At 41.0% G+C, this 24,738-nt stretch overlaps 1 protein-coding gene across 4 annotated transcripts in view; it reads right to left on the reverse strand.

Moving 5' to 3' along the window:
• Positions 1-24,351, reverse strand: part of LOC116061799 (actin-related protein 2-A) — a 37,275-nt gene extending 12,924 nt beyond the window's left edge. For 3 of the 4 annotated variants that reach the window (XM_031316162.2, XM_035991945.1, XM_031316163.2), the window contains exons 1-9: positions 24,139-24,351; positions 20,850-20,960; positions 18,708-18,923; positions 18,322-18,394; positions 16,823-16,959; positions 16,126-16,275; positions 14,159-14,304; positions 12,987-13,119; positions 8,144-8,349 (exon numbers count right to left, since the gene is read on the reverse strand). In XM_031316162.2, the coding sequence (XP_031172022.1) occupies positions 8,179-8,349; positions 12,987-13,119; positions 14,159-14,304; positions 16,126-16,275; positions 16,823-16,959; positions 18,322-18,394; positions 18,708-18,923; positions 20,850-20,960; positions 24,139-24,186 (1,185 nt within the window). In that variant the 5' untranslated portion in view covers positions 24,187-24,351 and the 3' untranslated portion in view covers positions 8,144-8,178. Of the gene's footprint in view, positions 1-6,642; positions 8,350-12,986; positions 13,120-14,158; positions 14,305-16,125; positions 16,276-16,822; positions 16,960-18,321; positions 18,395-18,707; positions 18,924-20,849; positions 20,961-24,138 lie in introns of those variants that run through there. The other variant, XM_031316161.2, reaches the window with a different exon arrangement.
• Positions 24,352-24,738: the final 387 nt, after the last annotated feature.

Raw genomic sequence — 24,738 nt, forward strand, 5'->3', positions numbered from 1 at the left:
GTTTGAATGAACTTCCCCATAATGTCTACTGTAACAAACCGCAGCTTTTCTGCTGCAAGCATTATCATTAACTTAGATATTCTACCTATTTAGGTAATGTATTCTATCAGTGCATCAAATCAGCTCTTTAAAGGAACAAAATGCATCAAAGGATATTACTGTAAATGGACATTAACAAGGAAAATAAAAATGTAAGAATCCTCATTTACAGGAGAAGAAATTGTGGCAAAAACAAGACTAAGAGTCTAATACGAGTACGTTATAAACAATGGTGCTTTGAGCTGAATGCTCAATGCAAATCAACATGTGAACATGCTCACAATGACAATGCTAACATGCTGATGTTCAACATCTTAGTTAAGTGCATTAGCATGCTTAAATTAGCTATTTAGCGTGAAACAGAGTGCAAGATGATGTGAATGTCATTAGTTTTGCAAGTAGCTATTTGGTCATGAACCAAAGAATTGAAAAAAGTCAAATGTTGACCTGCTGGTGGTGATAATGCAAAAGTCAGGGGGTCACCAAGCCAGTAGGAATAATCCTGAAGGGAACATTTCATCGAAATTTTACATGGCTTAACATCACTTCCTGTGGCAAAGCAAATCTAAGAGATAATTGAATTAATTAATTGCATTTTTGCAGGGCCAAATAGACATCAGGTCATTACTTAAAGTCCCTTATTAAGTATCTATGGTTCATTAAAAGTATATTTTGAACAAAGACAGACTCATACACATTCAACAAATAGTTTAGAGAAATAAAATTGCTAGGGAGAAAGGATGTCAATCAAGGTCTGAAGTTTATCATGTTTTAAAAACTACCACAGATTCACAAAACTCTTTGCAAAGTTTTTAATGAAAGAAAGCACAAAGAAAATAACCTCAGCCGAGGACACCCTGTTTCATTCTCTTCAAGATGTCTTTCCCCAGCTGCCTCCCTCCTCAGCAGAACATGTGATAGCCATCGAGGACGTTGAGCTGTTTCACTCAGGATGTCTCTGGAAAAGCATGTGGGCGATAATGATGGAGCGCGGGAGGGGGAGGGAGAGAGAGAGAGAAAAGAGAAAAGAGAAGAAAAAGAAGGTCCCGGAGGGCTTTTGGGGGCCTGCTAAGCAGCTCAACGGCTGCAAACAGCATCACAGTCCACATGTGCAAACATTTAAGATATCTGCTCATGTAATGGGGTCAGTGTGGCCCCTCTATGGGTGCACAGAGCACCGGCACTCACGTCCCAGTGAAGTTTACAGGATTGGGTGGCTCGGCCCACACCAGTGCTATGGTCTCATGTCCAAAGATAGGCAGAATTTTGATGTTTTCCTCCTCACGACTGAGTTTTTATTCTAACATTTCAGCCTGTTGTGTTTCCCTGTCAGGTCTAAATTACACTGAGTGAGCAGGGATGTTGCAGAAGGAAAGCTTACAAGGAGCCAGATAATTTTTTAAGCATTGCCTGACTGGGTTCAAACCCTGCACCTGAGATAAAATGCGGAGGAAAACATCTCTCTACTCCCACCCTGTGGAAAATGTTTAGCTGGTAAGGGTTTGTGCAAAGTTATCTAATACCAGTTCAGAAAAGTACTACAAATAAAGTCAGTTTAAAAGTACGTTTGTCAAGTCCTCCAAAAAGTTAATTACAAGTAAATGTTTTAGCTTTGAAATGTACTAAAGCACCAAAAGTGAAAGTACTGATAGTAAAGAACGGTTCCTGCTAATTACTGAAGTATTAAAGGGGCGCTATGCAGTTTTGGTCAAGCAAAGTACTGGTCCTTTAAAACGGCACCAAAGTATTTTATTAAATGTCCTCTCTGTTGAGACCCGGTGATGTTTCTGTTTGTGCTCTGATGGGAAGGGAACTTCAAACGCTGCTTCAGACGTGACAGTTCAGGGTTAAGAGGGAAGTGACAAGAGTCGAGGGATTAAAAATGGAATAAGGCCGGAAGAGTCTGGGTGAGATCTTTATTTCAGGCATGAAAACAGAGCCTCTTCCTCTGGTGGCGCCAGTCCTCTGCCACTGTTCCATTTCCTCTTCCTCCTTCTGGTCTGTGTGTGCAGAGTACTCCTCCTCCTCTGTGGCCGAGCCTCAGTCACCTCCATACACCCAGAGCTCCATCCTCTCCTCTGGTGATGCAGTTTATCTGTCAACCTGTCTAATCTCACCTCCAGCTCTCTACAAAAGACTAGAGTTGCAATCATTAATCAATTCATTGACAAATAGAAAACTGACAGGAAATTAATCTGCAACCATTCATCTGTCATTTTTCAAGCAAAAATGTTGAACATTTGATGGTTCCAGGTTCTTAAATGTGAGAATTTTCTGCTTGTCTTTGTCTTTTTAAATTATAGTAAGCTGAATATATTTGAGTTTTGGACTGTTGACGCCACATTAAAGGCACCGGCGCACAATGAACCTAGGGGTTAATAACATGTGTACCGAGTCGACCGTTCTCTGGGATTTGTTTTCATCCTAATCAAATGTGACCAGTTTTAGCGCAAACCGCTAATTAGTTTATAACGCTAGTCGTCGGGGCATGGGTAAAGTAAAAACACGGTAGCATAATGAGGGTCCCTACATGTAAACCGAAGCATTGAGAACTTTGTAAGTGTACAGACAGTTTATTAAAAAGATAGTTTATAAAGACAGTACTGTTCATGTATACATGAGGGCGCCATCTTGGGAAAACAGTCACGACCAGTTGAACAACGAACGCCGTGCTTGAGCTATGTTACTGGTTACTGGTTACACGGCGTTCGTGGTTCGACTGGTCGTGACTGTTTTCCCAAGATGGCGCCCGCATGAACGGTACTGTCTTTATCATAGACTGTATATAAGAATGGACCAACAGATCCCGTTGCTCTGGACGGAGACCAATGAAGGCCATTAGAAGCACTTTTCCGGTGAGCGCTGAGCGTTACTGCGCAGCCTCAAACTGAGAGAGACAACGTAAATGTGACGTGAGCAACATGTCTGAAAGTTGTAAGTCTTCTGGTAGCTGTGCCAAGAGAAATCTCAGTCATTCCCAATCTTGCAGAGACGGAGAGCGTAGGTATATGTAAAGAGATAACATGGGCACAGGCTAATTATTGCTAACTAAAATGCTAGTTAACATTAGTAATTACACTTAAACAGCTAATGTGAGACGAAACTGCCTGCGCTTCTCCTGTACTATACGGTAATTCCTCTACTATACGACAGTAAGTCCCGTGGTTATGACACAATCGTTAGCCTATTTTTATAAAAACGTCTACTACGGAGCCATAACGTGAGGTACAAGGTAATGGAGCCTTTTATACATTGTCGTGTTTCTTTAGAAATAAACAATGAACAAATAAAGTCTTTAAACGCTTCAGATGTAAAGTTATTCGCTGTCAAAGTGGCGCCAAAATGAATGGCAGTCAATGGAACGCTAACGGGAGGTGATCGCTTTGTAGCATTAAAATGGCGCCATAGGAGGTTCGCGGTCCGAGGAGAAGCTTACCCCCTTGGTCTTTATAAGGGACCGTTCGGTATTTATGGAATGGACCACCGGAGGAAAATAGGGGAGGGTCATGTCTTTTTATTCTTTGTTGAGGGGATGGCCATCCAATTCTTTTAGTCTAGGGGGGAGGGTTACCCAACTTTTGTATTCATGAGAACAGCAACATTTCAAAGTGGCTTGTTTGGTGCATATTTATCCATGTAGCTCCATGTAGCTCTCTCAGTCTCGGCCCCTATCGCTAGCAGATGGGTCCCTCCCTATTTAGTCAATCAGACAATTTGAACTGTAGCTTTAGAGACCGTGGGATTTCCCAAACTGAATAAATCCCGCTCACACATATAAACTCAAAACTGCTTTGCTAGCTCCATCGTGTTGTAACTAAGACATCTGATGAAAAAATTATTTTATTCATTAGCATGATTGCCGTACTGTTTAGTTCAAAAACATCCAAAAACATTTATTTTGAAAAGTAAAAGCTTGCGGACTGCACCAAGCTGGGAGGGCATGAGATGGGAGGTCTCCAGGCTGCAGCTATACCCGACTCAAATATCCTTTCGGTCCCGGTGATATTATATATATATATATATATATATATATATATATATATATATATATATATATATATATATATATATATAAACGACAGCCTTTTCAAGGCATTTGAGAAGCAAGAATTGACGCTCGTCTGAGAAATGGAGTTTTGGATAATGTTCAGCTTTGGCAGCTTTAGCTATATGCTAAAATATACAATGACTGAGGAAGCCTAGTGACGAGTCCATAGCAACCAGTGTTGCATTTGTTATTACCCAGTGTGCTTTGCTGAATGGTCTCAATGTTTTATTGTTTTATTTCATATGAATACTAGTTTACTAGATGAGTAACTTAGTATTTGAAGTAATGCAGGAAGTGTGCATTTAGTTTCCATGCTTATTGTGTTTCCACAACAATGTTAGTGAGTAAATCTACTGAAATCGCCACCACACCATAACAGAGGAGTGTGATGCGTAAGATGAGAATGCAGAGGTTTAGTAACATGTCATGGCTATGGCTGTTAAAAAAACAATGTCTATCTGTATCTCTTTGCCAAGCACAAACTAGTACAGAAGGCATCAATAAATTGATGGGGAGGGTCATCCTTTTTTTCCATAATATCTCAGAGGGTCATCCAAAATGTGTTGCTGGCGAAGGGAGGGTCAGGTCTATTTTGACTAAAGATCCCAAAACTCCTCCGGTGGCCCCTGAAATAAATAAAAAACAGTCCCTAAACTATCTTTGCTACCGTGGAAATGTGATGCTATTTTGAGCCTTGTTAGTGGTATAGAAATAGCGATTTCTTTTCACTTTACCCATGTCCCGACGACTAGTGTTATAAGCTAATTAGCGGTTTGCGCTAAAACTGGTCACATTTGATTAGCATGAAAACAAATCCCAGAGAACGGTCGACTCGGTACACGTGTTATTAACCCCTAGGTTCATTTTACGCCGGATTTGTCCTTTAAGCCCAAGGAAATTGTGATGGGCATCACCGCTTTTTGATATTTTGCATGATGTTTTTGTTAGTGGTTTCTTCTTTAAATGTTAAACCGGTGACACACCAACCGGACGGCCAACCTTCGGTAGAAAAGGCAGTCAGACTGACTGCCTCCCCGAGTTGGCCAAAAAAAGTACCTCAGAACACACCGAAGCGATGCCGACTGCCGCTGATTGGACGAATACGCCACGTGGGTCTGGTTTCTCCAGAAATTCAAAGCCAGACTGTCATGGCGGCTTGTTCAGATTACGATCTCATATTTTACTAAAATAGTTTACCGAAACGTGGTTCTGAAAACATTTTAAGCGAGAAATAGGCCGTGCAGTTGCTGAATCTGTCTTCATTTCAGATCAACAAAGGTCAGTTTAAAAGATTTTCGTCAGATTTTGAGAGGCATTAGTCACGCTAATCCCGCTCGTCATTTCCAGGTGAGCACTCCACCAATCAGATTGGTCATGGAGTCCAACTGCCCGCCCTCCGACGCAACATGTCAGGTCGGCCAAAATGAAGGCCGACAGCTCCTGGGACGGACGACGGCACGGAACATACTGAACAGACTCGAGTCACCGACCTCGCCAGACTGTCCGACGGCCGATTATCGGCTTGGTGTGTCACTGCTTTTAAAGATGAGCAGGAGATGTTTTCTTGTTTTTTAAGATCCAACATAAAGCTGGCAGCCAGCCGGAGCACCCAAACAGACGCAGCAGTGGATAGAGATCGGCTCGGTGTGGCAGCTTGGCTTGTGATTTTGTTGATGTTAATCACTGAACTTTTCCTCACAACTCGAGTTGACTGGCTGCATGTCAACAAGTGGATCATGTCTTTACAAGGTTTGCACGATTGTTTTTCGGTTTCATAACTACTTATTTCATTTTCTGACTTAGAAAACAATCTCAACTTATTTAGGTCCACTTAATCACTATTGCTTTTTCCTCAAGCCCAGTTGTCATGGAGACGGATATGTTGACATGGGAGCTCAGTAGATATCTTACTTGGGGTTGTTTTGTTAAACTATTTCCAAGGTCAAGACTGATAAACATTAATGCTTGATTTCTGTTTGACTGGTGTCAGATAGGTTGCTCATGGTATCCGGGCAACAAGACTCGTGCGTACACAGGAATTATTCTTGTTAATATAAGAACTGAATTAAGTTTAGTCATAGAGCATGTACACGTGATTTTTACCAATTTTTGAAGGGGACTGGAAATGATCATGTTACAAACCACAGTTATCTGTGAACTATGACTACTAATGATTATTAGGCCAATAATTTGATTATAAGTCAACAGTTTCAGTCATTTTTCAAGCAATAATTTAAAATATTTTCTTGTCTTTGGGATTTGGACTGTTGATCGGACAAAAAGACATCAGCTTGGGCTCTAAAGAATCATTATTGGCATTTTAACGCTTTTGTAGACTAAACAATCAAGAAAATCATTCGATTGTAAAAAAAAAAAATCTTAGCTGCAGCCTTACTGTGAACTGGGTTTACATGTGTACTAAAGCATCTAATCGAAGTAAAACCCAGAACAAGTCTTTTGGTATCACTCTGGTTCCAGATTTTACTCCTATTCTTTTTCATATAACTCAGTAAACCTGCTTCTTGTGTCAAAAAGATGGACCTGCCACACAAACATCCTTATAAATCACTTTTTTTTATTTAAATCAGCGTTAGGCAGTTATGCTATGAACAACACAGGAAAATAAAAAACAAAAACAGTGACAAAAGAAAGACATTAACACATGAGATCCAGTTAACATTAACTGCACTTGGCACTGGATAGACGTTCATGGAAAGAGGAAGAAAAAACACATTTTAGGTACTCAAAGTAGAAGTGCCTCCAGTAATCATTAAGTCAACCGTTGGGAGCCAAAGACTGGAGAACTTAAATACGGTCTCGACAGTATTTCAACGTCGATAAAATACCGTTTTATTTTGTCCCACTTTTGCGGTGCTCTGCGCCCAGATTCACACCGATCTCATCGCCAACCCGCGACTGCCTCCGTGCTGTGGTGGATCTGAAGGAATACGACGGGTAAGGTGCTATGGCGTCGTCAGTTTGTAATATTGCTACAACTGCTTACACCCGTTCATTCAGCTTGAGATTTACACAGAGAGAGGAGGCAGAGACGAGGCTGTCTGATGAGGAACAAATAGCATCACTCCCCCTCCCCCCAACATCCCATCATCGTGTCACCGCCCACAAACCCCAAAGTACCGTCACACAGCCGATGTCAAGCTCAGGGGCTTTCCTTTGTGTATTTGTCCCTTTATAAATCAACCATCAATTCTTCAAAAAAACGTGGAGCAACTTCGGTTACCACAATACACTCCATTTACAATGGTAGTAGTGCACAGCAACAAAAGAAAATGTCAATGAAATTTTTTTTTATTTTTTTTTTTAAAAAGAATAAATTGAACTCCAACAAAAAAAAGGAACAGCACAACAAAAAGAAATCCCTCTCCCAGAAAAGAAAAAGTCATGATATTATTTTATAAAAAACCGACATAAAAATGTGATCAGTTCTCGCTCACCTGGAACAGATGCTGAAAGCGGCCCGTGGCTGTTTGTGGTGGACCCTGATTGTGATATTACAGATTTACAGAAGCTTTGCATCAATTTATCCCCTTCCGGAGGTTTAATCAAGGGAGGAAACTCAACTTTCTAAAACACTCACTGCAGTGGCTGGTGGGTTAACCTGCCAAGTTTAACTCACAACAAACCTGTTTGGAGGCTAATAAGCGGAGTTATTAACATTTCCCACCCTGGTTTTAACCTTCAGTGAAAATCTGATTCAAAAATACACCAGAAGGGCAACATTAACCTTTCGATTCATGGTTTAAGTAAAGGTGGGGTTTCAGTGTAAAATCTGCTAAGATGGAACTGGTTCTCGTGGGCTTGCGAGGAAAAGCGTGAGCCAATTCCAAACCAGGAGAGAAGAAAGGCAGAGGAGAGAGAGGAGGAGGAGGAGGAGAGAGAGGAGGAGGAGGAGGAGGAGGTGACGGCCTGACTCCCTCTGATGTTTGAGTAGTATCAAGAGCCGAAAGAGAAGAAGAGGGATAAATAGATATATACTCTGCGATGTGGGCGAGGGGGGGGGATGCGTGTATGTCATGTACGTGTGTGTTTGTATATGTGTGTGTGTGTGTGTGGTCTGTCCGTCCAGTGCTTTATCTGACGGTGACTCCAAGTTTTTCCAGCACGTGGACTCCTTTCTCCTGGTACTCTTCCCGGGTCAGCCAGAAGTTGTCCTTGTCCTTCATGATGTCGGCCAGCACCGCTCCGCCCAGGAACACCATGTGCTTTCGCCTGGGAGGATCCTCGATCCGGATCTTAAATTTCTACAAGACAAGGGGACACAGAGACATAAAAAGACGGCCCTATGTAACAAACAAGTGTCCTGGAGTCTAAGGCTGTGTTCACACTGCAGCTCCAACTGTCCCAATGTTTTCTGTCCCTCAACTCGGATGTGATAAACATCTTAATGTTTTTCTAAATCGGTGTGAACTTTATTTTGCACAGTTTTCAGGACCACGTGGAGATTTGCATACAGATGTGAAAACCAGTGAGGGTTTCTGCAGGGATCAAGTTGAATTCAACACTTTTCAAAGATCTTTTTATTATCACATACAATGCCATTTAATACATCTTTTACAAGGATATCGGCCCAAATATGCATGTCGGATAAAATGACCTAGAATTATTTATATTACTTTTTTCAGTCCTTTCCAGCAGTATTACAAAAATAATTCCTATTTATGTGACGCAAAGCCGGATAGATAATTCAAATAATGAAATAAAGTTTTATTTAGGTTTTTGCTAAAATTGCCCATAATGAGTTAATGAGCTTCTTGGCTTCTGTAGCGTGTTTTAAGCCCCCAACGTCTCCTTCCAGGCAGCGCTGCGACTGTTCGCTTCAAGGCACCTAACCCTAACCATAACCATTGCCCAATCCTAGTGCCTTCCAGGCAGCGCTGCCTGGAAGGAGACGTTCGGGGCTTAAAACACAGATAAACTTCTGTGAGCTAGCAATAGTGACAGTAGTTTGCCACAGGTCTGATGTTAATAATAATAATAATAATAATAATAATAATAATAATAATATAGTTTATTTATGGGTGGCTTTCATAGCACTCAAGGACACCTTGCAGTTAAAACAAGCAAAAATACAGTTAAAAAGGCAAATATAATTAAAACAAAACAAACCAAACACACTGAGATAGAAAAAGATTGAGATATAAATTTAAGAGAAAGCAATCTATCCATGATTTTGATGGAGAGTGGAGTCATGTGGGTTTTGAGGGAGGTTTTAAAGGTGGGTAGAGACTCTATTGTACGGATGGATAGTGGGACGCAGTTCCAAAGGCGAGGGGCAGAATGGCTGAAGGCTCTAAACCCCACTGTGGACAGGCAGGCAGAAGGAGTGGAAAGCAGTGAGGAAGAGGAGGATCGGAGAGTACGGGATGGAGTGTAGGGCTGAAGGAGTTCAGAGAGGTATGGAGGAGCGAGATTATGGAGGGCTTTGAAGGGGATGTTGCCAAATGAAACTCCACAAAAGAAGGATTAAACAGCCTCCTGCATGAACTATCCACTTTCAAAACAATCCCAATTTTAAATGTATAGGTGGTGCATAGCCCCAACAGCCTGCAGTCAATAAAAACTAGGGCTGTCAAAATAACGCGTTAATTTCGATTAATTAATCTGAGAAAAAATAACGTGTTAAAAAAAATAACGCAGATTAATCCATTCCATATTGACGTTTGACCCGGAGCCGTTCTAGCCACCATTGGACTGTAAAATGAAGGAGGGAGACGAGAATGTGCTGCCTGGATCATTAATTGGAACATTTACTTGTAAAAATCTTCTTCCTGCCAACCCTGGCTACCGAAATCTGGTGCCACTGATATGTCTGCACTTCTCTCTGATGATCTCAAACACAGCTGAACGTGACGCTAGTTAACACTATACTCAACAGCAGCTAACGTTAGCCTACTGCTAGCTAGTTAACACTATACTAGACAGCAGCTAACTTTAGCCTACCGCTAGCTAGTAGCTGGATTAAACACGGTTACAATGCTGACAGCTAACGCTAAACGGTGTAAAATTTGACTGTGTTTTACTGTAGAGGATTCCAACACCGGGATGTAACAATCTGCAGCTGCCGAGCTGCCGTCAGAGAAACAACACAGACGGTGCGTTCAATGAAACTGGTAAACTACAGCCTCGTGGCATTTGAAGTTATTGTAAATGTCCTTTTCCCATCTGGTGGTTGTTTTTGTCGTTCAACAGCAATTTACTAGTGAAATAAGTTATTGTTATTGTTATACATTATTATTAAATCATTTAATTTTGACCATATGGCCTTAGCAATAAACAAGCCGTTCTTTAATGTCACCGACTGTTGTTTAGTACCCTTTTATTTTATTTTATTTTTTTACTTTCTTAAAAAAAGTATCGGTTCAGGCACCGTTAATTATGTATGCGATTCATTTTTATTAATTAATCACAGAGTATGTAATTAATTAGATTAAATTTTTTAATCGATTGACAGCCCTAATAAAAACATTATATAACTAACATGACCGCCAGCAGGAAACTAATATTTACCACCTCTGAAAATGAAACTGCAGATACCCTGCTAGTGTTTGTACATTCAAATCAAAATATGGAATTGGTGCCATGGCTAATATGAGAACAATTGTCATAATTACGGTGCCCAAGGCGGCTTGGCAACATACATAATATGAAATAAATCCCAAAATGGCTGGAGGGACTAATTTTTGGAGTAAAATATAAAACTCCTGACTGAACTGGGTTTGAAACAGGAAAAAACAATTGAGGGAACAAAACTCGATGTGTATATTATTGTAACAGTGTCATATTGTTACTGTATATGGGATATTTTGTATGAGGATATTAATAGAATATGTAGCATTTTGACATTAAATATTAAGGACATACAGTCCTTCCACCTGCATTAGTATATCGGCAGATTTCTTTGGCCACATGGGAAGCTGTAAACACAATACTGTATTGACGAAATGTATCACCTTCTGAAGTTGAAATTCAGAATAAAGAATGAAGTTCAGATATTACCAAACAGTTGCTAATTCAATATTCAGTAGAAGTAGTCAATTTTAGTCTTTTTTTGGGAAGTCAGACATTCACTCTCCTTTAGCTCAGTTTTGGTCTCCACCAACAAGTTTTGGATCATAAAACCAAAACAATAAACTTTTTAAAGATTTTTTGGGGGCATTTTAGGCCTTTATTACAGAGGACAGCTAAAGATGTGAAAGGGGAGAGAGAGGGAATGACATGCCGCAAAGGTTCACAGGTTGGAATTAAACCTACGACCGCTGTGGCAAGGACTGAGCCTTTGTACATGGGGCGTACACTCAACCAGGTGAGCTATCCAGGCAAACAACAAACTTAAAGAGGCTAAAAAAGGCTCTGGAAAGCTGAAGGAAACTGCCACATTGGTTGATAAGTTCTCTGTGGATTTGTCACTATGAAAGACACATTACACATAATTCGATCTTTTGTTAATATCAAAATATTAGTGCAGCTTTAAAGTGATAATTCACTCCAAATCAGCTTAAAAAAAAGGTGGCTTCACTTTATGTCAGATCTAACTTACTGACAAGTTTTTAGGATGGGAGAAGCATCAAGACATCAATACAAACTTCTCAAACCACTTCTCTACGCTCTCTCTGTTCCAAACACTCATATTTTCACCAAATAGGGCAAAAGCTAGGCTTCTGTTTGGTGCTCACGTGGCTAGTTGTCTAAACAGAGTTGTAAGCAACAAACAAACAGATAAAAAGGTGCACGTTACAAATGAAGGTAGTGTATTTAACCATATTGTGAGTGTTTGGAAGATCAGCCGGAGCTTATAGCAGAATAGCAGTGAACTGGAATATGCAACAGGGATGATTTAAAAAAGTTTTTGACTTCAATTCAAGCTAAACACTATGAAAGAGTAAACTACAAACTTCCTAACAGCCATTTTTTCAAATATTTAGTATAAAAAGTATTTGGGGATTTTGCTAAAAATACAAAAAGGTCCTCTGTCTTGTTACAAATTGCAAACATTTAAGTTACTTTTCATGAAAGATATATGTGAAAACACTATCACTCCATATAAAGACATAATGACTTGCGTTCTAACGTATGAGTCATCTGTAGACGTTTGTTTACAAAATCGCTCTGAGTAAAATCATCAGGGTCTTTGGGATTCTGAAGTGGAAATGTAACGTATGGATTTTTGTTTTTCCAAAACAAATATTTATCATTGGGAAGTGAACCCCACATATGTTGTTATGAAAGTGCTCTGTTTAAGTTAAATTAATGTCTGTTGATATATACCGCCCCCTGGTGGTGGTCTACGTACACTGCACCAGTCTGAGACCAAACATGATGGTAAACCGTGGACGTGTTCAGAGACAGACACGGTTGAAGTAGTAACTAGACATAATTCAAGGTGTCTAATGTATTCTGCTGTGAACTCTCAGTGTGTGGGATTTAACCTCATCAGGACAAAGGGAATACTGTCAGGTGTCGGTCACCGTTTGCACACTAAACTGGCCCAAACATGTTCCCTGCGGTTAGTTGCAGCTCTCTGGCACTTTACTGCTCTCTCACATGTGGCAAACCCCGCCCAGGCCAACTTAAACAAACCCAGAGCATCAGCTGGAAATACTAATTCACACCAACTGAGGGGCCAGGTGCAGTAAAACCAGACTTTGGCTCATCTGAACGTTCAACGACACGCTTCTTCTTTTAGATGACACTGGTCGCAGTGCAAGTGACACTAATCAAATTCTAATTTGAGCTCAAATTAATTTAGTATGACCTGTTTTCAAAGTCAAACTGTAAACCACAGCTGAGCCGTTTTAGCTCAGAGTCCTTCCGTGATGCTCTTCACACAGTCAACAGCTAGAACTATAAATGAGGCGTTGTAAAAGGGTTGATATCTCACCGAAAGCTTGTCCACGTCTCCCTTGAGCACACGTTCCAGGTACAGCTGCTTGAGTTCCCTCTCCAGCCGAGACGGCAGGCCCGGGTACATAGTGGATCCTCCTGATAACACGATGTGTTTGTAGAACTCGGACCTGATGACGGGGAGACGGAAAGAGGGTGAGAGCAGGAAGAGACCCAACAACACGCAGATAAGAAGAGAAGAAGTAGCGTGGCTAGTTTCCTTCCCCAACGGGAAGTTTTTCCCATTTTAAGTCGACAAATGTTGAAAATGAACTTTGAAGGCAGATTTGAGTCCCTCAGTGACTTAAGGCAGTGGTTCTCAAATGGGGGTACGTGTACCCCTAGGGGTACTTTGGAGGACTGCAGGGGGTACGTGAGATATTTAACACATTGTTTAATAGTTACAAGGCTGTTGTCCAGAACATTGTTCCTCTTTATGTAGACTTTTTTTTCCTACCAAAAATGTGACATTTGTGTCTCCGTCTTTGGACCTCTTCTTGCCTTCCTTCAACTTTTTACAAGTTTCTCACTTTTTTCGAAGTTATGTCACTGTTTTTGATACTATTTTCGACCTATTCGTGCCTTACTTCCTTGTACCATCTTTTTTCCAAGGTTTTGTCGTTTTTTGTTTTTTTTTTACCTTTTCTCATTAGCATTTAAATGTTTTCCAGGTACAAGGCTGTTGTTTAGTAAATCTATCGCTGACAGCACTGTATTGTTCCTCTTTATATAGACTTTTTTTTCTACCAAAAATGATTCACACTGGCTTAAAGAAACAATTCATATTATTGAAAAATGTTTGAGAACCACTGACTTAAGGTATATTCTACAAAATACAGCATTCAACTCCAACAGCAAGGAATGCATAATGACGTATTGGGTTTCCAAGTGTACATTCTCTTGTACATTTCCACTCATTAAGATACCCAAATATCAATTTTCATCCTTTCAATACAGAACTCTTTGATATCTAAAACCCTCTATTGCTTCAGCGGGAGCTCTGCTGGGCGACACCGCCATCTTGCATGTCTCCGGCTGTGTGCTAGGGCTTGTCAATGTTGTGTAGTAATGTGTGCTAGAGCGGAAACACTCGGTCACTCTTCAGTACAGTATATACTGATGCGTCTTTATCGGCATTGGAGTGGACCCGTACACTTTCGCTGGCCTCACCTGGTGTCTATATCGGCTGCCTGGATGGTGTTGAAGAGGAGCTCCGCCACTCCGACACCCTCCACGTTGATGAGGTGGGGCTGGAACAGAGCCTCGGGGGCCTCAAACCGCTCTCCTCCCACCTTGATCACACGACCATCTGGCAGCTGGAGATGTGTGGGAGGGAGGAGATGAAAAGAGACGGAAAAAATAAAATATGACGCCACTGAAGAGGTAGGACTTAATGTATGACTCAATAGAGTCATAAATCCTGAATGTAAGAACTGAAAATTATACTATTCAATGGTTCTTTGCAAGGTATGAAAGGATGTCATAACTTCTCAATAAACTCTTTTAAAAGAAAAATGTATGCATGTCTTGTGGTTAGAAAATCCTCCAAGACTCTGATAATATTGTACAGCAAGTTGAAGCACAGAGAGAGAGAGAGAGAGAGAGAGAGAGTGAGAGAGAGTGAGAGAGAGAGAGTGTAGGCTCCAAACTGAGTAAAGTGAATGTGTGTGTGACTATAAAAAGGCTTCATTCAGCAGAGGGCAGTGGGAGGAAGCAGAGCCCAACCACCGCCGCAAAGTGGCTGCACAGGAAATGATGTAACGCACAGTTCAGGGCCCTTCGGCCACAGTTACATTGCCCTCCTTGTTTTCGGCACACAAAACGATACTTACACAGCCATGTTCACACACCTACACACACACGGTCGCCTACACTAACCCAAACACACACGGTCGGTGAGCTCTGAGACACAACATGTGCTCGGTAAGGCGTGCAGTAACACAGACCTCAGGACCTGCGTTTAGATTCTGTGGTTCCCTCTGCAGGGAAAAGGGCCTTGGAAAGAAAAGCAAGCCTGGAGGAGGAGCTCTGCACCCCCATATGTTTGAGTCCCAGAGAAAACAGTTAGTCAGCAGCACTGCCCTGTCCTAAAGCCGCCAACAGAACCAACAACGGGCATGTGGTAGGCTACTTAGCTCAGTGCAGAAACAGATTTAGTTACCCCATTAGTTTTCATTACTTCAAAATACTGCCACTTTTGAGTAACAAATCCTTTGGGAGGGATTCTTTCTGCAATGCTATTTTGAGCAGAAATTTAAAACTTGTGTGCATAAAAAGAACAAATTTTACCAAAAAAAAAAAGTAGGGCTGGAAATATGTTGCCATTTAACGGTGAAATGGCCAACGTATCAAAAAAACAGCTGCTTAATGTGTCTAACAAACATGGATTTTCCCATTTTTGGAGTAAACTCAAATGTTTTTAGCCGTTATTGCACATCTGTATCCGAAAGACGTTATTTGTCCTCTTTATCCTTATATTCAGTCTCACAGTGTCCTGACTGGTTTTCTTGAGCTCATGTCTCTGATTTAGTTAATTCCTCTATTTCTTCAATAGGAGGTGTTCTTTTTTTATTATTGTTTTATAGCATATTCATTAGATAGGTGACAGCAGGAAACAGTGAGCGAGATGACATGGCATGCTGCCACGATCGTCCAAGGGGAGACACGTTGGAGTTTAATAAAACTGCAGAAATTATTTATCATGTCTTTATTTAAATGTTTGGCCTTACTACCTATTATGTTTCTCATTTTTGTCCAGTTTCCCCCCCCCCATTTGATGCCAACTGAGTGAATAATGCACAGAATGTCCATGCGAGGGCAGCAACTCGCTTTTAAGTCTGGCTTCACACTGGCTGCTGTGTCTGCCCACTTGATGAAATGACAACCACAAACACCAGGTTACAATTTTAGCTCAGCAGCAGTTTAACAGCTCTGTGAAATGACCCGTACAAACAAAAAGCCACATCCTAAACTTTTTAAAGTATTAATAGAGTGACTGTACCAACAATCTGTGCACTGATGCTATACGTGTAGCTCACTTCTGGTAGCTTTGATTAAAATAATGTTCTATTAAATATGAATCTAAGCAGATTTCAGTCTGTTTTATTATGTTGAAAAATAAAAACGTGAATATTTACCGTGTACGATTCCACCAGCACGGTGGTCTCCAGGGCCAGCTTCTGCTCCTGCTCGATGTTGTAGCCCACATAGCACAGCTTCTCCTTCATCATACGCACCGTCTCAAAGTCTGCAGAGTGGTTGAAGGCATAACCCCTCAACAACAACAACTAGAGGAAGAGGATGGTAGAGAAATAGCAGAAAGGAGAGGAAGGTCAGAAGCCTAATTCTTTTGAGTTACCACTGATGTATATATTCAAATAATAATTAAACAAGAACTAGTTACTGTCAGATCTCCTCAAAGTTAAGACCCTGTTACTTCCTTTTAGAAAGAAGATGATGCCAGTTCCCCCTTCCTAAACAGCAACAGGACTAACATTCTGGATTTCTTTTTCTTTTTTTATGATTCTAACCCATGTAAAGAGACTGGACTCTGTAAGAGACTGGACTCTGTAAGAGACGTATTTGTTTTACTACAAATGCAATAAATTATGAATTAAGTAGAACAATGGCTCTCCTGTGCATTATGATGCAGCACCACTACGTCTTATTATCTAGAATCTACCATCTGAAGATCAATCCACATCATTTTTTAAAACAATCAAAATGACACATTCATACAGTATATACTCTACTGACTAACTACCTTGTTTGCACTGCTAGTTTTTGTTGAGTTCTTTGCTACTCTGTCTCGCCCTGTCATGACTGACTGGATACCTTGATGAGGTAGCGGGTGATGTCCCTGCCTGCGATGTCCAGGCGTCTTGTCAGATGAGGCAGGCTGAAGCCCTCATACACTGGACAGATGTGTGTCACACCATCACCTGAGTCCACCACCACACCGGTCAGAAGACCTAAAACCCAGAAACACACACACACACACACACACACACACACACACACACACACACACACACACACACACACGTTAATCAACATGACATCGCATAAACATACATGCTTTCTAAAGCCAAGTGGCATGCTATCTGTACGCATTTTGAGCTATCCATGTGTATGTCTACGCCGTATACAGCGGACGGGTTGGGTTTAGGAAAAGAAGAACGGGACGGTTGGGTTTAACAAAAGAAGAACGGGACAGATGGGTTTAATAAAATAAGAACGGGACGGTTGGGTTTAACAAAAGAAGAACGGGACAGATGGGTTTAATAAAAGAAGAACAGGACGGTTGGGTTTAGGAAACGTGACACGCGGGACACGATCCCCGGTCTCCTGGGTTAAAGTCCTGTGTTGTTTGACCCATCCACCACCATCCCAACCAACCTCCCTATGCGGATTTTCAGCCTTTCACACCGTAGTCGCTCTTAATGCTACGTCATTTTCTCAGGATAACTTGGCGTAAATTGACACGCAATCGCAAGGTAATGCAAGTCAATGGAGGCCAAACGGCGTTGATAAACACGCTAAAAAAATGCATCTTGATAACATGCTAAAATGGCATACGAATTGGCGTGCCATGCATCCGCCACTTATTGAGATCAGTCTGTTAATAATCTACAATTCTACCAAGCTAGGTGTGTTTGTGTCCGAGTTTTGTCCAGTGTGTGCTTTGGGCTACTTATTGTTAGCTTGCCGCTGGCTGGGTAAACACACAAATCCTGGAAAGATAACACATCTAATGTAACGATTAACAGCTAATAACAGCTCAGTCTGTAATAGACTCCGATACAAAATGACAGAGCAGTGCACAGACCTCATGCAGGGTTCTGTGTTCAAAACTGAGTCGGAGTCTCAGTGTAGAGGCAAATAGTTTCAGAGTTCATCTAATCCTGCTTGAAGCACCACACAGGTGGGGTTTAACTAATCCCAACACTTTAGATAATGTTAGGATATCGTGTCAGTGGAAAAGTGTAAAGTGATGTTCACGGGACTGTCTAGACTTTCTGGCGTGAAGAATAACATGTCTGGTATCCAAGTAGTGTCATAAAACAAATCTTTGCACAAACTATTTGACAAAGGTGTGGTAGTTAAACACTGCACACCAGAATATTTCCGCAATTAAAATGAGAAGTCTTCTGTCGCTGAGCTGCTGAACTACTAATAATTTACCCGTTATAACATACAAGATACACTTCTGGTGTCAGGGGAAATCTAATTTGTGGGTGAGAGGTTTGTTGAAAATAGGAAGGACACCTGGAAATCTCTGTGATATTCAAACTTAAGACTTGCAGCCCAAGCATGCACGTTGGACTTCCTACCTTGGGCATACAGCGTCAGCACAGCTTGTATAGCAATGTAGACTCCTGAAAACTGGTAGGTCTCAAACATCACCTGTAGGAGAAGCCAGAAAACGTCAGACAGCAGGTACAATTACTTGCTGATGAAAACAGTACAGCTGGCAACACATGCTAAAAAAAAAAATATATATATATCCGTAATGTATAAAGTCTATACTTTGATTAACTGGATATAGAGCGAATGAGTATAGTGTAACATTCATCGGTGACACAAAGAGTAGAAAAGATCTTCAAACCCACAGTAAGAAATGCATAAACTAGTAAATTTTCCCTTTTTTGTTGTTCCCTTCACACAACTACAAAAATACTTTCAAGCTGTACACACACAAAAATAAATGTCAACATACTTCAATGATTTTTTCGCGGTTCTTGGTGGGGTTCATGGGTGGTTCGGTCAGCAGGATCTTGCAGTTGCGGGAGTCGATGTTGAGCTTCTCTGGGCCGAAGGTGTAGTCCCACAGGTGCTTCATGTCATCCCAGTTCCTGACGATGCCGTTCTCCATGGGGTAGTTGACCTCCAGCATGGAGCGCAGCTCGCTGGCCTCGTCCCCCACCATCAAGTCCTGGAGGGAGAGGTCAAAGGTCAACAGGGATAAATATTCAGAAGTTGTGCAGTGTAGCCCTCCACTTCTGAAAGCCAGTTGGGATCATTCAGGATCACTGAGAGTGGGGATGAGCACTGAGTATTGGATGAGGGCAATAAAATCATTTCAACTTGTCCCGTTGGCCTGCTAGTCTCATTAAATCAAAGAAACTGGGTCATCAAGCCGAGTCATCTGTCAGATGGCAACGGCTGCATTAATGTCCTCGCCCAAGTAGTTTCTTTAAAAACTACTTTAAAACTCAGTTACCCAGCATGCAAAACAAGCCATTATTTACCATGCATCTACACACCTGGAAACACTTGTGTTTCCCTCTAGCTACAGTAAACCACTTGTTTTAGCACCATTCAACTAGCTGCATGCAAGGCAGCCTGGCAATGTAAACAACCGCTGGGTTAGAGCTCAGTGTTAGCCACACAGTCAAGCATCTCACGTTCCACTTGGAGACATCAAAGCCCTAGTGAAGGCAGCCATTTTATGGGTTCATCCTGTGTGCTTTGGCATTAACAAAGTACCAGTCATAGGCATTGCCTCCATGTGGTCTCAATTTAAAAAAAAAATAAAAAGGAAAACGGAAAAACAGATGTGTTTCCGTCTCCCACTTTCAGCTGTCTGCCATGCACCCTCAAGTGTGGACACTTCCTCTGCATTTGTAAAGGTGAAAAAACCAGAGACACTAAAGCAAATGCTCTCAATGAGACATTCCTTAAATAAGATATGTTTGTGGCGTCATCACAGTGAGGTAAACAGATCTGTGATGCATAGGTACACACCATTGATCATTTAGCACCAAGCGTTCCAGCTGCAGCTGACATTTTGGGTTCTTTTTTAACAGAAAACTGTTGTGATTATCTTAGTCCTTAAATAGCAGCAGGATTGAGTGGTGGGGGTGGGGGGTGTATCTGTCGGGATGCGCCAGCAGATCGGCCTCTGAAAATGGAATCGGTCCAAAATCTCTTTTAGCACTCCATCGATAGCAGCTGGCCTTTGATTCATCACAGCCATTTCGGCAACACTTTCAGCCTGGAGAGAGGAGTGCATTAACGTAGGGGCTGTATATCTATCTGACTTTCTGCCACTCATTTGCCAAACACTCAAACTCAATGGCAACTAGTTGGGATGTAGAAGAATGGTATCATTGTGTGAGTAAGAAAACACGATAGAAAACAAATGAAGAAAAGACACTGGACACAAAAACAAACCCATCTAAAACAAAGAGAGTTTAATTCGGTTGAGATCAAAACATTACACAACTCTCTGGAGCAGGCAAGAACAGGAGGCACACACCAACCTGAACTTACCATCTTCTGGGCATTCTACTTCATCGGGAGGGAACAAAACATGGAGGAAGAGGAAGGTAGATATAAAAAAAATAAATAAAAATGAATAAACAAAATAATTGGAAAGAACAGGAGAAATATATGGGAAACTGTCATAAATTTAGACTGCAGCTGCGTAATCAACAGATCTTTACCCAGATTCCACGACCTATTCAAATATTTCACATTTGCAGGAATGCACTGGAGGTACTGTAGTTGGTACTGGGAGGATGTCAACAACAAGCTGGTGTAGCTTGTGGTTAGAGGATTGATTTGGTTATCTAACAAATTTCAGAACTGAATGGGACTCTTACTGGAGCTCACTACACAATGATAACAGATCTTTTAGAGGGGAATTAGACAGTCTGTGGCTTTGACATTGTGCTTACATTAGAAACTGACTCTGCTCTGTTGTGTGTGATTACATATATCTTGATTTTTCACTCATTTGCAGATTATATTTTTGTCTTATCAGTGGTTTCCTGACCAGGTTCAAACTTGAAACCAAGACTTTCTGGTCAAATTAAACTTTCATTCCAGCAACATCAGGTGGAGGACCAGTTCGTACCTTGATCTCAATGTTTCCGACTTTGGCTGTCGAGCGAATAATGGGCCTCCCAACAAGCGCAGGGAAGATGTGCTCTGGGAAGTTGGAGCCTGCATAGCCGCACTTGACAAACTAAAAGAGAGAGACAAGAACCAGAGCACAGAGGAAGTGATGTGAGGAAATACATTCAAGTACTGATTAGATTAACTGTGCAATACAGCCAGACATCACAGTCATCCTGATAACAGCGGGCTTAATTAGCATTCAGAAAGAGATAAAAATGTAACCACCGACGCTACAGTGTCGGAATCTCCATGTGTGTGTCTGAGTATCATCATCTACGGCCAGCGCCTTCTTTACATGTAGTCTCCAGCACAAAGGTAGTAAACATCAAATGTATTGGTTTTTTAAGGCTGATCCTTAGCTTTTATCAAGTAAATTTGGTTAATTTCATCTTAAAATCCATTATTATTTTATTTTTAGTTAATTTTATTAATATCTCAAATCTGTATTAAAAAAAATCCCTAATAGGATGTTAGTATGATGGTTCTGGGTCCTCAATGTTTCTTAAGTTATAAAGTCCTATCAGAAATCTATATTAATAGTGTGACAGTATTTTTTTTTTTAGAAAACATATAGCCACAGAGACAATCGTTAGTACTGTGTGGACATGAAAAACAAGCAGGTCACTCAGCTACAAAAGTTACATGAACTCAAAGAATCGTATCATTGAACTGCAAGACCAGGAAAAGATAGGCCTAGCACCTAAGCTGTATCATGGTATTGTCTCAGTTTGAACGCTGTTGTGTTAAAATTTTCCCCTAGCTCTAACACCTTTTCCCGTGCATACAAGTTGCACACATTTATGCACAGTCCTTCCTCTGCAATCCTTTCATTTAATTAATTTATGCCTGTTATCGCAAAATTGCATGTTGGATTCTTCTGCCTTTGTACTTTTTGTGTGACCTCAAACAATGTAAAAAAAGAAAAAAAAAAAAAAAAGAGAGAGAGAATGTGAATAGAGACTCCCCCCCCTCCCCAAACTGATAGTGTGAATGAGTACATTCAAAGATGAGCCACAAAGCTAACAAACTAGAGTAGACTTTTAGAATCCGTACACAGTTCACTACCCCTCTGCCCTGACCTAAAGTCTATAGCCCTAACAAAGGAATTTGGTTAAAGAAGATTGTAAGAGTAACAGGCAAAGTGACCTGATTCTGTCTCTAGTGCAATTTTTGGATTCTTTGATTAATTATCTTACGGAACCAGTTCAACTTCCGTGGTGAGTTTTAGTGGAAAATTGTGAAATTTACAAGTAACCAAACAACTCAGTTGTTGTGGTTTTGCAGCTGTATGTGCTTGGTAGGATAGATGTTGCAAAGCAAGGTTCAACTGTCAGATTTTATAATTGACTATGATGTGAAACAGCATGTATCAGTGCTCTGAAAATGTGCTGGTGATGTATGTGGCTGTGGTTTAGACTCGTCTCACTTCCTCTTGACTTCTCAGTTCAACCCTGACACAGGGGAGGTTTTTTCTAGCTTTGCATAAGGCTCTGTAAAACGCTAAATCTAAAAATGCCTTATTAGTCAGTAACATGCTGAGCCAACATCCTCTTTGACTGCTGGCAAGTTTTAGAAAGGAAGTCCTTGCGATCCAAAAGAGGCAGTATTACCTGTGTGCAATGAGTAATTTCTTGATGTAAACACAGATCAGCCAACTGCATGTTATTTCTTTATTTCAGATCAACATTAGCTGCTAACAATGTAGCAGCTACTTAAAGCTACTTTTACAAGCTGGATGGGAGTAGAAACAGTTTTGTAATGTTTCTTATTGCATAGCTATACTTTCTTAGATTGTTTTTTATTCATGGGGGTTGACTATAGGCAGTAGTGAACTAGATTTGTTATTTACTTATTTTATCATATTTTAATATGCCCCCTACATTTTCTACTTACTTTTAAGTTGTTTTCTTTTAAAGGAGCCTTCCAGCATTAGATGTACACGTTTGTACCATACTCTATAAAGAGGTTTTTAGGTATGCACGATATGAGGAAAATACAACATACGCGATAACGTTGAATATCGCGATAACGTTATTGCTGAGGATAAATAAACAGATATTAAAATGTACTCAGTTCGCCTTTCTGCTGCTTTTAGTATACTGCACTAAAATAAAAATAAAAAATGCTTGTTGAATTAAAAAAACGTAAAGAAAATTATTCTCAACATTATTTTATTGAACAAATTGAACATGAACAGATCACATAAGGCACCAAAGACAGAGATTTTAAAGTGCAGTTTTCTATTAATACTCTTAACTAACTAAAAAAAAAAATCACTGAGTGTCTTTGGCGATGTGTTTTAGCGCAAGTTGATATCGCGAGGACGACAAAAAAGGATTTATTGCACAGCCCTAGTTAGTACTTGTATAACCGGTGTGACAATAAACATCTTGAAATGTAACGTTATATCCGTGAAATTGGTGCTAGCTGCTGAACAGGGAAACATAAAGGTGATTCATTATTAACCTGACACTGCCCACCTGACGTTGAGTATTAGGACAAAATCTAGCTACAGTGCTTAATAAATAAACCAAAGGTGCAACAGAAATACCAAATCTGCAAATCCCGCATCGTTTGCTAAACAAATCCCTGAAATGACCGACGAAGCTGCCAGACAGTGAACCAAACGCGAGATTTTTTCTCTAGGATGGCGAAAGCATTGGGAAGGCATGACCCGCCCTACTCACCCTCTGATTGGCTAGCACTCGTTGCCTGCTCTAATTGGGTTGGTTAGGTTAAGGCAAGAGGAGTGGGATTGCTCAGGGTTAGGGCAAGAATGTCAGAGTAAGCCAATCAGAGGTAGAGTAAGGCAGAGTAGGGCGGGACAAGCCTTCACAATCCTGGGAAAAGAATACTCGCAAACCAGACAGCCAGCTGTTAAATGCTAATAGTAAATTAGCAAGCTAGCTAGCTGCCTTAGCTTCGTAACCGTCGGTAGCAAATGAGCAGTTACTCGTCAGCCTTAATTGTGGGGTTTACGCCGCTGTGAGAGATACAGTCAGAGCTGTATATTCAGCTTTTATACTGACATGTAAACCCACTCTACGTGCTGTTTCCGTGTCGGGTCTGGATGAATGAAAATTAGCTGGCTAACAGGCTAGCTAACTACCTATCCACCCAGTTAACGCTAGCTAGCTTGGCCGCTGACAGCCCCACTTCCTGTTTCAGCAAATCGTTCGACATAACGGCACCGTTTACAGAGAGCCACGGATGGAGAGCCTGTTAAACCAAAGCAGCAAACTTACCCCGGTCCCATTATCACAGACTACCACTTTCCTTCCCTGGCTGTCCATTATGTTAAAGCCCAGTTGCCGCTGAACCTCCCTCAACTTTCTTCGGCAAGCCGGAAGGAAGACACACACCAACCCGGCGAGAGGAGGAAGGGTAGGGTGCTCATCCGGTGTGTGACAGAGCCGTTCAAATGTCAGTCACGCCCTCCAATAATGTTCAGCTTCAAACTCCTTGCTTTTACAATCCTAACAAATGCATTCATTGATTGCATTGCTAGAAACAGAGTTTTCAAAGGTCCAGGATTCGTGTATGCAGTGTAGGGCTGGGCGATATGGAGAAAATCAAATATCACAATATTTTTGACCAAATACCTCGATATCGCTACCGTAGTGATATTGTAGTGTTGACTATTGGTGCTTTCACAAAATATTTACACAATGAGATTTTTGATAAATAATCATCAGTAATGTGGATATAATGACTAAGTGGGTAAAGGCAAATAATAGAACAGCTACAACAGTCTGGTAAGTTCAGAAAATGACATCACTTTACTGTAATGCAGCCTTTCAAACCAGGAAAAGACAACACATGCCATATTACGATATCCAAAATCT

The sequence above is a fragment of the Sander lucioperca genome, chromosome 15 (genome assembly GCF_008315115.2).
Source record: "Sander lucioperca isolate FBNREF2018 chromosome 15, SLUC_FBN_1.2, whole genome shotgun sequence".
In the NCBI taxonomy this organism is placed as follows: Eukaryota; Metazoa; Chordata; class Actinopteri; order Perciformes; family Percidae; genus Sander; species Sander lucioperca.